The 14,171-nt window shown below is 32.5% G+C and overlaps 1 protein-coding gene across 1 annotated transcript; it reads right to left on the reverse strand.

Annotated features, from left to right (window-relative positions):
• Positions 1 to 912: 912 nt before the first annotated feature.
• LOC114318712 (transcription factor MYB1) lies at positions 913 to 4,461 on the reverse strand. Its single transcript, XM_028265655.2, has 3 exons — positions 4,184 to 4,461; positions 3,424 to 3,553; positions 913 to 2,079 (listed from the first exon to the last, which is right to left on the reverse strand). Exons 1-3 carry the CDS (start codon positions 4,314 to 4,316, stop codon positions 1,410 to 1,412), a joined length of 933 nt encoding a protein of 310 aa, XP_028121456.2. The 5' UTR covers positions 4,317 to 4,461; the 3' UTR covers positions 913 to 1,409.
• Positions 4,462 to 14,171: the final 9,710 nt, after the last annotated feature.

Genomic DNA, 14,171 nt, shown 5'->3' on the forward strand with positions numbered 1-14,171 from the left:
CCTAAGAAAAAAGTTAGGGATCATGAAATTTTTTTCATAAAAGAGTTATGATTTTTGGATTACATTGATTAGTGTGTGGTGCTTTATTCCAAATGTAATCCAAAGGTCACAAAACTTTCATAATTATTTTCATGAAAGGTTTTTCATGATACCTAGCATTGTTGGAATCCTAATAAGTATAAACTGATATTAATAATACCTGCGGGATATATTTTTAGAATCGCGCCACGTGACCAAAATGTTTGCTGAGGTGCCAGGTGGGCGAGTTATGATGGCGAGATTGTTGTGATATTACCGAGATACGATGCAGCAATATCGGAATCCGAGATATTCGGATAGAGAACAAGAGTCCTAGATAAATTGAGGTGCTTAGTTCGGATAGAGATAATTCTTTTAAGGGGTTCATTCTTATGTAATTAAGAGTCCAAGATAAGTGTTATGCTTAAGTTCTATGAAATGAGACTTCTAAAAGATGAGAGTTGGTTATAAAAATAAGGCATCCCATGGGTTTAAGTTCACTGTTAATTGAGTTGATATCTTTGAGATAAGCTATTGATTTTATCGTCGGAGTGTCTTCGCGTGGACAAGCTGCCGTGGTTTCTCTTATCTTTTTGTGTACAGGTGCTTGGTTTAATCTATTCTTCTGCGTGCTCTCCAGTTAAGTTCTCTATTTGATTGTGAGGTTAGAAATCAATACTCACAATATTGATATGTATTTTAATATCGTGATTTAGATCTATTATTTGAAGTAGATGGAGAATCTATTATTGATTGACAAAAAAATGTATATGGAGAAAAAAGACCTACAAAAAGATTATTAAAATTTGTATTTTAAAATTTAAAATTGAGGCAACTGCATTGAAATAATTTAAAAATAAAAAACAAACAAATAAATAAATAAAGCGACAAAAGTTGACAACAAACTGACCTGTAAACTTTAATGTAATATACTACAAATGACAGGCATACATACAGAATTTTTATTATTATTGTTCTTGGAAAGATTCCCCAACCTAAAAGTAAAATGTAAAAAGCTAATATATAAGACTAGGTATCATGAAAAATCTTTCATGAAAATAATCATGAAAGCTTTGTGACCCTTGGATTACACTTAGAATAAAACACCACACACTAATCAAGATAATCCAAAGATCATAATTCTTTCATGATCATTTTCATAAAAAAAATTTCATAATCCCTAACTTTTCTCTATATAAGATTGACTCTTATTTAAGTTGCCTACCACCATCTCAATATATCGTATCCTCATTAGTCATGGCCTGCCCACAATTAAGGTTCCTAATCAGATTACTGCTAGAGTTTCATCATTAAGTTAATATCAACATATGCGTAGGATTATATATCTATATATATTACCAAGTCAATCATCTAAATAAGACCGTGTTTGGCTAGACAAATTGCCAATCCCCTCCTCCAGACTCCAGAATAGAAGAGAAACCATGGTGGTTCGAACCCACATTAGGTTGAAAGCCATTGTTGACAGTCCAATCCTCCAATATATCCTTAGAATCATTAGTACTGTTGTTGTCATTGCTGTAACTGAAGCCACCGCAGTACAGTCCTGCAGCTGCGGCCGCAAGGTCGGAATTCAGAAGATCCGACAAGCAAACATCCCTCATCATGTTAACATCCAACATGAAGTCCGTCGGATGATCATCTTCGGGAGTGAATGATGATAGCAACCCATTGCAGGGACTTGACAGCTCTGCTAATAATGGCGGTGGTGGCGGTGGTGGTTCCACGGTGGTTTGGTCAGGTTTGTGTGGAGGTTGTGGTGGAGGGGTAATGAAGATCTTGGAGCATCTCATTGCTTTGGCTCGGACCACATCATGAGATTTAGTCTTGGGGTGGGACTCCATGTTGGTTTTGGGTGGTGGTGGTGGTGAGACCATGTTAGGGTTCTTGTTGTCATGATCAGACTGGTTTGAGTTCTTGTTACGAGTTGAAGGTGCGGAGCGGTAGTGGTCATTGTGGACCTTTTTGCCTAGATTAGTGTTCCAGTAATTCTTTATTTCATTGTCTGTTCGCCCTGGTAGCCTCCCAGCTATTAGAGACCATCTGTCAGTATTCAAAAAGCAAAATTACGTTAAAAAGACAAGCTATACAAAATAAATAAATAAATAAAAAGGTTGTACATAAAGGATGTTTAGTGTAATTTTTCGCTAACTTAAAAGTTGATAATAATAATAATATGAAAAAAAAAAAATTATAATCACCCTTCGTTTGACTTCTAGATCATCAATTAGTTTTTTTTTTTTTTTTTAATTTATTTAAGTTATTTCAGCTAATAAGTTATATATCGAAATTATACCAAATTTTTAATACAAATTATTAATTAAAATGAAAAAATTGTAATTATAACAATATCAAAAAACTACACCAATAAGGGCCAAAATTAATATAAAATGATATGACAACGCTTAATTTTTCCATTTTAAAGCAAAAGACATAGAATGACTTATATTTTAAAAAAAAAAATACTAATTGCATTGCACATCATTTTCCAGAAATTCTATATAAACAATTTCAAGGAATTGCCTTGGTAGTCAAGGTTTAGGGCCTAAAATTGTACTTCCCACAAGGTTTATTGTGGTTAATCCATATAGAGCAACACTCTAGTTTTAATTGGGACTTGGACGGTGGAATATGTGAAAAATATATTACGAATATAATTATTTTGACATTTTATAGTACTTATTAACAGCTCTTAGGTCTATAGGGTTGAGGGTTTACAAACAAAATTTTTATACAAAATATTGTCATCTTTTCATTTTCAATAAAAAAAAAAAAAAATCAATTCTTATTAAAATAATTTTAAAAATATAATAGACACAACATTCTAAAAGCTCATTTGGGAAATGACTTTTTTATATTTATGTGTGTATATATATATATTTTTTTTAAACAGCAAAAAAATGAACACTTTATTGATGGTTATACAAATCAAAACAAATGGCATGTATCCATAAAGATGAAAACGGAGGGAGGGGAACAAAAAGCATTACAGCTAGACTCAGCCATCTCAATTAAATTGGCAGAGCAAGTCAATCATCTACTGACTCCGCAACAAGAAGAAAATGGGCAAATTACATATACACCCCTCGAGGTTTGGTTAAATTACAGATACTCTTGAGGTTTCGGAAATTACATCCCACCCCCTGAGGTTTGTATTTTCATAACAATTTACCCCCTGAGGTTTATATTTCATAACAAATTACCCCCTAATTTCTTATACAAATATAGCATTCAGGGGGGAATTTGTAATTTCTCAAACTTCAGGGATATTTGTAATTTAGCCAAACCTCGAGGGGTGTATATGTAATTTGCCCGAAGAAAAAAGAGGTAAGATCGTGTGTGTATGTATTATATATTATAGATATAGAAACAGAAAGAAGGAAGGACCTGTTCCCCAAGAGCTTGTGAAGCCTAATGATAAGCTCTTCCTCATCATGGGATATGTTCCCTCTCTTGATATCTGGCCTTAGATAATTCAACCAGCGCAGTCTACAACTCTTTCCACATCTCTTTAGACCTACCAGAGAACCATTTCTTGTTATTTGAAGAAAAAAATACTATAAAAAAAATAAAAATAAAAATCCAAAAGGAATGTCCGTACAGAAGAACCCGCATCTCATTTCCCTCTCATTTTTGCATTAAATATAGTAATGTTGTGTTTGGTTGGGAGATTTGAAGAAGGATTTGGAAAGAGAAATAAAAAAGGTAGGTGAAATATGAACAAAACATATATATATTTCATTTAAGCCAAGTTTGGGATATTGAGAAAAAGTCAAAAAGTCAAAAAGTTACTCAAAAAGTTAAAAAGTTAACACTATTCATCAAAAGTCAACAATTACGACTGCACAACTCTCACTCCTAATTTTCTTCTACAAATTAATTTTTACAATTTTTTAATACACATTTTTTCATAAAAAGTCAAAAAGTTAACCCAAACATTCATATTTTTCTCCTCAATTTTTTAATCTAAAAAGACAAAAAATACACTTATTTAGGACATCACAAACAACCCTTTAATTTCACACAACTTTTCTTTTTCCCCTTTTCAAAACCCTCGACAAAACACTGCATAGAGGAACCTAATGGCTGCTGCGAAGCTTTTTAATTTCAAATAATTTGTTATATATTGAATAATTGTGAAACTCACCTGCTTTCTTGGGAAGATTTCTCCATCTGCCTTCACCATGAACCTTAATGTAGTCAGTCAGAATTTGGTCTTCTGCAGCAGTCCATGCACCTCTGTTCAACCCCTCCTTCGCGCAACAAGGGCTTCTCCCCATCTCCAAAAACACCTAAAAAACACCCCCTCCCCTTCCCTCCCTCTCTCTCTCTCTCTCTCTCTCTCTCTCTCTCTCTCTCAAGTGGGTCTGTGAGTTGTGAGTGGTGGTTGTCAACTCAGTCCTCAGGAATGTGGTTCATAGTTTATTGTCATCCTCTCTGAGCACTGGAAATGTTTTTATAATAGAAGAATGATCTAGACTTGTAAAAAAAAGAATTTTAAAAGAGTTTTAATTTGCCTTTTTCTTTTTTTTTTTTGTCTCCTACTTCACTATCTTTTTTTTATTTTTTTTTATTTATAGACAATTCATTAGAGCTATACTGCAGCAGCTCTAATTAGAGCTCTACAGCAGCTCCGTTTTATAATACAATAATGATAGAGATCACTAATTTTAAAGTTTTAAAAAGATCATTAGTGGTAGCACTAATTAGTACTCTCACTCATTTTCCTTTATAATAATATGATGTTTAAAAAGCTAATAGGCCTCTGTGTCTGTAACTTTCGTAGGCTCCCATCACTATCAAAACCAACGTGACTGAAATTTGAATTTATAAACTTAAAAATCAATCACATTGTTTGGTTTCTATTTTTTAAAAACAGTTTTTAACTTTTATTTTTTGTATTTTTTTATTTTTATTGAATTTTTTTAATATTTTATATAAATTTTTTATTTTTTAGATACACCTAACATTAATACACCTAAAAAGTAAAAAATTATAAAAAAAATCTTTTAAAAATTTACTAAATACCAAAAATATAAAAAAATACAAAAATTTAGTACATTTTTTTGTATTTTTATGTATTTCTTACTTTTTAAAAATATTTTTTCAAAATTTTTTCACTTTTTAGACATATCTAAGTAAGGTGTATCTAAAAAAGTAAAAAAAATGTTTAAAATTTTAAAAATATACACTAAAAATAAAAAAATACGAAAATCAAAAAACTCAGTTTTCAAAAAACTTAATCCAGAAAACTCAAACCAAACACAGTGAATAATACTTTTTTTTTTGTTTATTAGAATTAAATGAAATAAAATAAAATAATCATTCTATTACAATAATAAGTGATGATTTTATTTGTAATATATTTATTATTATTATTTTTAATTTAATTAAATATAAAAACAAATATTTTAATAAATAATCATTTCAATTCAATTCATTACTACGAGCCTCCGTTTGGGAAGTGGGTTGACTTTTTGACTTTTTGGTTTTTTTGGCTATTTTAGCCTGGGCTAAAAAGCTTGGTTTGGGAAGGGCTTTTTAGCTTTTTGACTTTTTTGACTTTTTTTGTGAAAGAAGAGTGTAATGATTATGAGTTAGATGTGATATTTTATTTGTTATAACTAAAATAATTTATTTTATCTTTTGTGACTAAAATAGCCAAAAAAACCCACAGCTTCCCAAAAGGTGCCTGAATCACACTATCTAAAACGAGCCCCCCCTTTCCAAAAGGGCATTTGAAAGCATGTGCCGTGGGACCATTTGGTGACGCAAACAATTAATACATATTTATATAGAGAGACAGTAGGAAAATATTGCCCAAACGAATTTTTTTGTGAGATTTTATTATTATTATTAGACATAAAGGTTAAATTTGATTTAAAAAAATTTAATTTGAAATAAAAATAATAGAAAGTGGAGTGAAATAGGAGTTTTTTTTTTTTCAATATTCTAAAAAAAAAATAAACAATTTAGAGAATTGACCAACTTTTCTAACTATTAAGGAAATTAACCTACTTTTAAAATCTCATTTTGACCATACACTTTCAAATTGAAATTGCATTTTCAATATGTAATTTCAACTTGAAATTGCATGTTCAAAATGCAATTTCAAGTCTACATGGATAACGACTCGCTAATGTGACAAGTTGAAATTGCATGTTAAAAATACAATTTCAGCTAAATGCAATTTCAATATAAACTCGCATTTTGAAAATGCGATTTCAAGTTGACAGTTTTCTGTAGCACTGACGTAGCAGGTTGAAGTTGCATTTTCAACATGCAATTTTAATATAAACACTCATTTTGAAAATGCGATTTCAAATTTTCACAATTACAAAACCCATTCTGAAAATAACATTTAAAATTGAAATTCAAAAGTTTATTAGTTACTTCCTACTCGTCAGCAAATGTGAGCCTTGCAAGAAAGAATAAGGGTCTCCTCACCAGCTAGCAATCAAACACTAGAGAACAATATGAAGCATTAAGAAGACAATTTCAACGTTGTTCTAGGATTGTAAATGAAACCAATGAATGGTAATAAGCTGATTTGTCATCTTTGGGACTATACTAGAACAATTAAAGAGTAGTTTGGCTTGAAAAATATCATATCTAACCAAAGAACAGAGATTAAGTTATGGATGCAAGAATTCAAAAATGTGTCATATCACCACTAGTTAATTTTCATCCTTTTGTTTTTTAATTGAATAATACTTCATTTTCATCAATAGCTTTTTTTTAGTTATATGGATGAAAAAATAATATTGTCATCATTTTTAAACAAAATTGTATATTTTACGATATTTATTTTGTACTTACACGATATTTGCATTAGTTTCGGTCTATTTAACTTTACTAAAAGGGAGGTTAGCGTCACTATATGGAAAATGTGAGGTTTAATGTATTTGTTTTGAAATTTCACATCGTTGGTGACAACTATGTCAAATGACAACTCTCTGAATCAACTAGCTACATAAAATTACAACTATGTCAATTGTAATGTTTATCATTTACTTCATTTTACTCATAAAAATATAAATGTTATAACACATTTTTGTATTAAGAAATATGATATGACATACAACATAACTTAAGATTGATAACATTACATTCAATATTGAAATACAACAGATGGTACAATCAATTTGGATAATCATTAGTTATGTGACCCACTACTTGAGGCTGTTACATTTCTATTTGGACATCTCTTGAAATTGTATTAATTCTCAACATGCGATTTCAACAGTCCCGTGGATTTCAAGTATGATTTCAAGTACGTTGTTTGCAGTTGCACTCATTGAAATATCATGTTCAAAATGCAACTTCAATTGAAATCGCATGTTCAAAATGCAACTTCTCTTGAAATCGTACTCTTAATGTGCGATTTCACCTGCCATCAATTTCAGTCTCGTGACTACTACAACGATTTGAAGTACGATTTGAAGTACGGTGTTTGCAGTAATTTTTCTTTTTATGTTCACTATGTTTTATAATTTTTTTTTAGTCTCATTGTATTGTACTTTTTCCTTTTTATTATTTTTATGTTGTAGCAGTGATAACATTGAGTGACACACTTGAAATAGCATGTTCAAAATGCAACTTCATTTGAAATTGCATTTTCAACAAGCAATTTCATTGGTAATATGCAAGATTCTTGTCAATGTCAAATCGTGAAAATGTAAAAATAAAATAAAATTATGCAACACTGAAATCAGATTCTCAACATGTGACTTCATTGGTAACATGCAAGGTTCTTGTCAATGTCAAATCGTAAGAATTTTTCTTTTATTTCTTATATAACTCCTCAAAACAATGGTGAACCAAAACATGCCAAACTCAAACTCTTCATCTATTCAATCTTCCATAATTTCAACATTTTCCTTCTACAAATACTATATTTCAACCTTTCAAGAAAAAAAGTTTCCAAGAATCTTTTTCATGAAGATTACATAGGTAAAATATTCATTTAACACAAAATCATTTATTTTTATTTTTTTATGCTAATTAAGGGTTATATTCTTCAATAACGTTTTGTGTTTGATGATTTTTTTTAATTTTTTTTCCAGTTTCAATGGCAAAAGAACGATACAATCTTGCAATATACTATAATGGTGGAATAATTAATGATGAGTGTGGCATTGCATACAAGGATCCTAATCCAAAATGGATATGAGTTAACCGAAATATTTTGTTTATCGATCTTCACAATCGATTAATCGATGCTACAGGGATAGACCACAATGGCGGGAATGTCCTAATTACATATAAACTTCCATCTAGAAATTACCCTCATGTTGTCTACTACACATCACTTGTGATCACAGATGATGATGGTGTTGAAGGTATATTTGATATAATTGACTCAACTCCTGGTTACAACATTGCTGAGTTATATATCACTATGAAACCTATCTGTCAGGACCCAAGCCTGATACCCAGAGGTTTGGCGTCGCAACAATTTCTTTTTTATTTGCGGTGTTAAAATTAATTAAATCTTTTGGGGTGTTATACCATCAATATTTTTCCTTATACTAATGTTAATGTTGATGTGCAAGTAGGTACAAGTGAACAGACTCCCATAGATGTGTATTCCCCAATCAATACACATGACCATCACTTCAAACCTACTTTGCATCATCCGGTCATGACTCCCATGGTGGTCATTTCGAACCTGCCTACATTTTACCTACCGACATTAACTTTAATAGGGTAGAAGATATTCAACCACGGTCCACCAATGAATGGTGTGAAACAACCACATATGTTATACAAGAAATGCTTGCAAATGGAATCCATGTCCTAACAGATGATGGTTTGGATCCTGAAGACGATGATGCTAATAAAGGAGTTGGTCTATCAACTGAAGGGGGACAAAAAAACACACCTGCTTTTCACCAAGCCCCATCTCCAATGTTTACTAAAGATACATGGTCAAATGTTAATTATCCCTCCATACCGTTGACAGTTGATGTCACTCGTATATGGGATATAACAAAGGAGTTAAGCAAAGGGCTATTGTTTCGAAACAAGGAAGACTTACAAATTGTAGTAAACCTTTATGAGATGATGAGAAACACTTACCATGTAGTGGTGCTAACAACAGACTTGTGGAAATTGCGTTACAAAAATGGGTGCGAGTGGAAGCTTAGAGCATGTAAGCATGTCAAACATCGTCTATTTGAGATTACTAAATATGAAGGACCTCATACATGTGTATCTGTAACGCTTACGCAAGATCATGCAATGTTGAGCACAAAATTAATTGAGCACGAAGTGCGAGAGCTTATAAAGGTGGATCCATTAATCAAGATCTCTGTATTGATAACCAGCATTAGCCAAAAGTTTATGGTTTCTTACCATCTTATAATAAGGCTTGGAATGCAAAGCAAATAAGGCATTACAAATATCTTTGGGGATTGGAATGAATCATACCACATCTTACCAAAATGGATGATGGCCATGATGGATTCTAATCTAAGAACTATCGTTTCATGGAAAACAATGCCGTCAGATACTACAAATAACGTTATATATTCAGTTCTTCTATCGAGGGTTTCAAACATTACAGGCCAGTCATCAGTGTAGATGGAACCTTTCTAACTAGAAATTATAAAGGTAAGTTACTAATTGTAGTTTCATGGGATGCAAATAATCATGTATTTTCAGCTACCTTTGCCATTATGGAGGAGGAGAGACTAGATACTTGGTTATGGTCTTAAACATGCATTAGGGAGTACGTGACATAACGGACTAGCCTCTATCCTTTATCTGACAAACATGGAGGAATGTTATCATCTGTGAATTGCTCACGTTGGTGGAAACATCCAAATGATTATCATCGCTACTGTATTTGCCATCTTGCCAGTAACTACCATAAAAAGTACAACAATGCAATATTGCGAGACATGATCACTTCGGCAGCTTATGAGAATCAAAAGAAGTTTGATTAGAAAATGAAGTCAATAAGAGACTTAAATTCCAAAGTTGTAGATGAACTTGATCATGTGCCACTTGAACTGTGGGTGTTAGCACATGATGGTGGCAAACATTATGGAGCTATGACTACCAACCTTTCTGAAAGCTTCAATGGAGTATTAAAGGGTGCACGACATCTTTCTATCACATCATTGGTATAACTAACTTTTTATAAATGTGTTAGTTATTTTCAAGAACGATGTAACAAGGCTAATGTTGAAATGCACGCTAGTGAGGTTTATAGTGCTTATGCAAAATAGATGCTCACCAAATGGGAGAAAAAGTCCAAGGGTCATTTAGTGCGGAGTTTCAATATGAATTTGGGTATTTTTGATGTTCAAACTGCTGTGAACCCCTTATATTCGAATCGGGGTTTGCATCTTCATATGGTCAACTTGATGGAAAGAACATGTGAATGTCAAAAATGGCAGAATTATAAAATTCCATGTTTTCATGTCATTGCAGTATGTAAATTTGCAGCCTTGGCCACCTATAATATGTTGATGAATGTTACACACTGAAAGTACAAATGACATGTTATCAACACTCATTCAATCCTGTAGTTGATGCTGCTTATTGGCGAGAGCCTAACTTTCCAAAAATTCATCCTAATCTGAACCTTGCTAGGACTCGTGGTCGTCCAAGGACAACACGACTTCAAAATTCTATGGATTGGTGCGAGTCTCAAACCAAACAAAATTGTGGATTGTGTGGGCAACAAGGTCATAATTGGAGGAGATGTCCAAATAGCAATGTAACAGCCTTAAGTAGTGGGTCACATAACTAATGATTATCCAAATCGATTGTACCATGTGTTGTATTCAATATTGAATGTAATGTTATCAATCTTAATTTATGTTGTATGTCGTATCATATTTCTTAATATAAAAATGCGTTATAACATTTATATTTTTATGAGTAAAATGAAGTAAGTGGTAAACATTACAGTTGACATAGTTATAGTTTTATGTAGATAGTTGATTCAGAGAGTTGCAATTGACATAGTTGTTACCAACGATGTGAAATTCCAAAACAAATACATTAAGCCTATAGATCGAAACTAATGCAAATATTGTGTAAGTACAAAATAAATACCGTAAAATATACAATTTTGTTTAAAAAGGACGACAATATTATTTTTTCATCCATATAACTAAAAAAATTATTGATGAAAATTAAGTATTTTTCAATTAAAAAATGAAAGGATGAAAATTAACTAGTGGTGATATAACACATTTTTGAATTCTTGCATCCAGACCTTGATCCCTGTTCTTTAGTTAGATATGTTATTTTTCAAGCCAAACTGCTCTTTAATGGTTCTAGTGTAGTCCTAAAGATGACAAATCAGCTTATTACCATTCATTGGTTTCATTTACGGTCCTAGAACATCGTTGAAATTGTCTTTTTAATGCTTCATATTGTTCTCTAGTGTTTGATTGCTAGTTGGTGAGGAGACCCATATTTTTCCTTGCAGGGTTCACATTTGCTGATGAGTGGGGAGCAACTAATAAACCTTTAAATTTCAATTTTAATTGTCATTTTTAGAATGGGTTTTGTAATTGGGAAAATTTGAAATCGCATTTTCAAAATGAGAGTTTATATTGAAATTGCATGTTGAAAATGCAACTTCAACCTGCCATGTCAGCGCAACAGAAGACTGTCAACTTAAAATTTGAAAACTGTCAACTTGAAATAGCATTTTCAAAATGCGAGTTTATATTGAAATTGCAAGTAGTTGAAAATGCATTTTCAAAATACAATTTCAACTTGTCACATCAGCGAGTCATTGTCCATGTGGACTTGAAATGTAGACTTGAAATCGCATTTTGAACATGCAACTTCAAGTTGAAATTGCATGTTGAAAATGCGATTTGAATTTGAAAGTGCATGTTCAAAATGCAATTTCAAAAGTGGATTAGTTTCCCAAATAGTTTTAAACGTTGGTCAATTCTCTAGATTTTTTTTAAGAATATTAAAATAAAAAATAAAAAAAACTTGTGAAATAGAGCAAAGTGAATTTTTGTTTATTTATTTATTTTTCTATCCATTTAATTGGTTACTTCCACCCAAAAAATTGTTTTGAAGAAATTGAAAACCTAGCTAATGTGTTTGATACGAGTTGTGCAAAATATTTAAATTCTTTACATTTTTCATCATTCTCACACTAACCAAATACATTTATGTACGGGAAAAAATTGAACCACTAGACTGAGGTGGAGCCTTGGCGGCTGATGGACTCTCGTGAACCTGAAACACTTTTACAAAAGATGAAGGGTCTGGCGGGAGAGTAGCCTGGGGACTCTTTGATGCTTAAGTTGGTGAACAAGTAGACAAAGAAACATAATGTTTGAGGATATTTTCAGGTAGGAGTGATTGTATACCCTAACCATGGAGGCTATATTTATTTATACTCTGCTTCTAGTAGCCATTGTGGGTTGTTAACCCTCCTCCCACTCCTCACTTTAACCCCTTTTCTCTAGGGATCGTGTTCCGTTATTCACGACATTTTAGGAGTTAGTTTGGCCTAGAGTTTAGGAACACGCTTTGACTGAGTCTGCTCCTCAAAGGCGCACTCCCTGCTCATCTGCTCTCACCCCTATAGTTAGAAATTTTGTCCAATGAGCTATGCATATGTGGCATTACAAAAAAAAAAAAAAAAACTTTGCACATTATATTAATAACTCTCACCATATAGTCCATATAGATATACATATATCCAAAATACTAATTTATATACTTAGATACAGACTTAGTCCTACGGGACCACAAAAGTAAATAAAGAAAGAAAAAAAAAAGTCATAAACAAAGCCTCACACGGGAGGTGTCCACAGCAGAATCTATAGTATCTGATATCCTTAACTTGGTCACTAGGGTTAAGACTGGACATCTCACTGCCCATCTACATTTATATAAATAAAGAGTGAGCTAATGCCCAGTGAATAATACCGAAGTAAAGGGGTTGAGTGAATGAGCCCCTCTCTAACAAATAAGCATATTTAATCAATGCGCATATATAATCAGTAAGCATTTTACATCATAACGACCTTGGGCCCAACATGCGACGGAACGACATTAAGAGATAGCATAATATACAGTACGAGTTCAATCATTACTCAACAGGGCAGCCTTGGGCCCAATAGTGTACAGTATGACCTCAGGTCCAACAATTAATAGACTCACCGATCGAATTCAGTCATCCCTTATCAGTATGACCTTGGGTCCAAGAATTTACAGTATATAATGGCCATACAGTATATAATGGCCATTCAATTTTATAATTGCAAATCAGTCACTCAATCTTATCAGAGATTCAGTCATATCATATTAATCGTTCAGTCTTATTAGTGATTCAGTCATATCATATCAGTCATTCAGTCTTATTAGAGATCCAGTCATATATATCAGTCATTCACTTGTACAGATAATACGCTTGTTAATATCACATTGTTAGTATATCGTTCAGACAGAAGATGGTAACTCATTCACACCTCATTCACTTTTATCAAATCCTAGGTTCATAAATGCTTACCACATGTGAACAATCAAGAAATAGAGTATAAGTAAAATATCTTTTTAAAGATATTACTCACTGTGGTCAGATGGCTGAATCGTCTTTATAGTTGACCCTATATAATTCATAACACATTGGGTCATAATACAATTCAATGAATTCCTCAGTTTGCTTAATTTTCTTAGGCTTGTTTCTAGTTCTTTAATTCATTTAGAATGCTCAATGTATGCCTAAGAATGCTCAGAAATGAAAGAGAACGGAAATTGGAACATAAATCAAATTTTCAAAATTTTCTGAAACAGGGAACTTCGCTCGAGCATAACATTAGTCGCTCAAGCGAACCTCTTAGTCTACAAAAGTACTGGATGCTCAATTTTCAAGCTCGACGGTCACTTGAGCCAAGTACTGAAAAAAAGGATGTTTGCTCAAGCACACAATCAGTCACTCGAGCCACTATGCAATTGTCTGCAAAACTACTGGAGCTTGACATGTACGCTCGAGCAACACTTCCATTGCTCGAGCGAACTGCTCAAATTCTGGAATTTCCAGAATTGTAGTTGATCTTCAAACACAACTCCAAGGCTCCAAATTCATACATGTCCTGTCCAAAAGCTTGAAAACATGTAATTGAACATTAGTACATGATGAA

The sequence above is a fragment of the Camellia sinensis genome, chromosome 13 (assembly GCF_055761805.1).
Source record: "Camellia sinensis isolate YWXY chromosome 13, ASM5576180v1, whole genome shotgun sequence".
In the NCBI taxonomy this organism is placed as follows: Eukaryota; Viridiplantae; Streptophyta; class Magnoliopsida; order Ericales; family Theaceae; genus Camellia; species Camellia sinensis.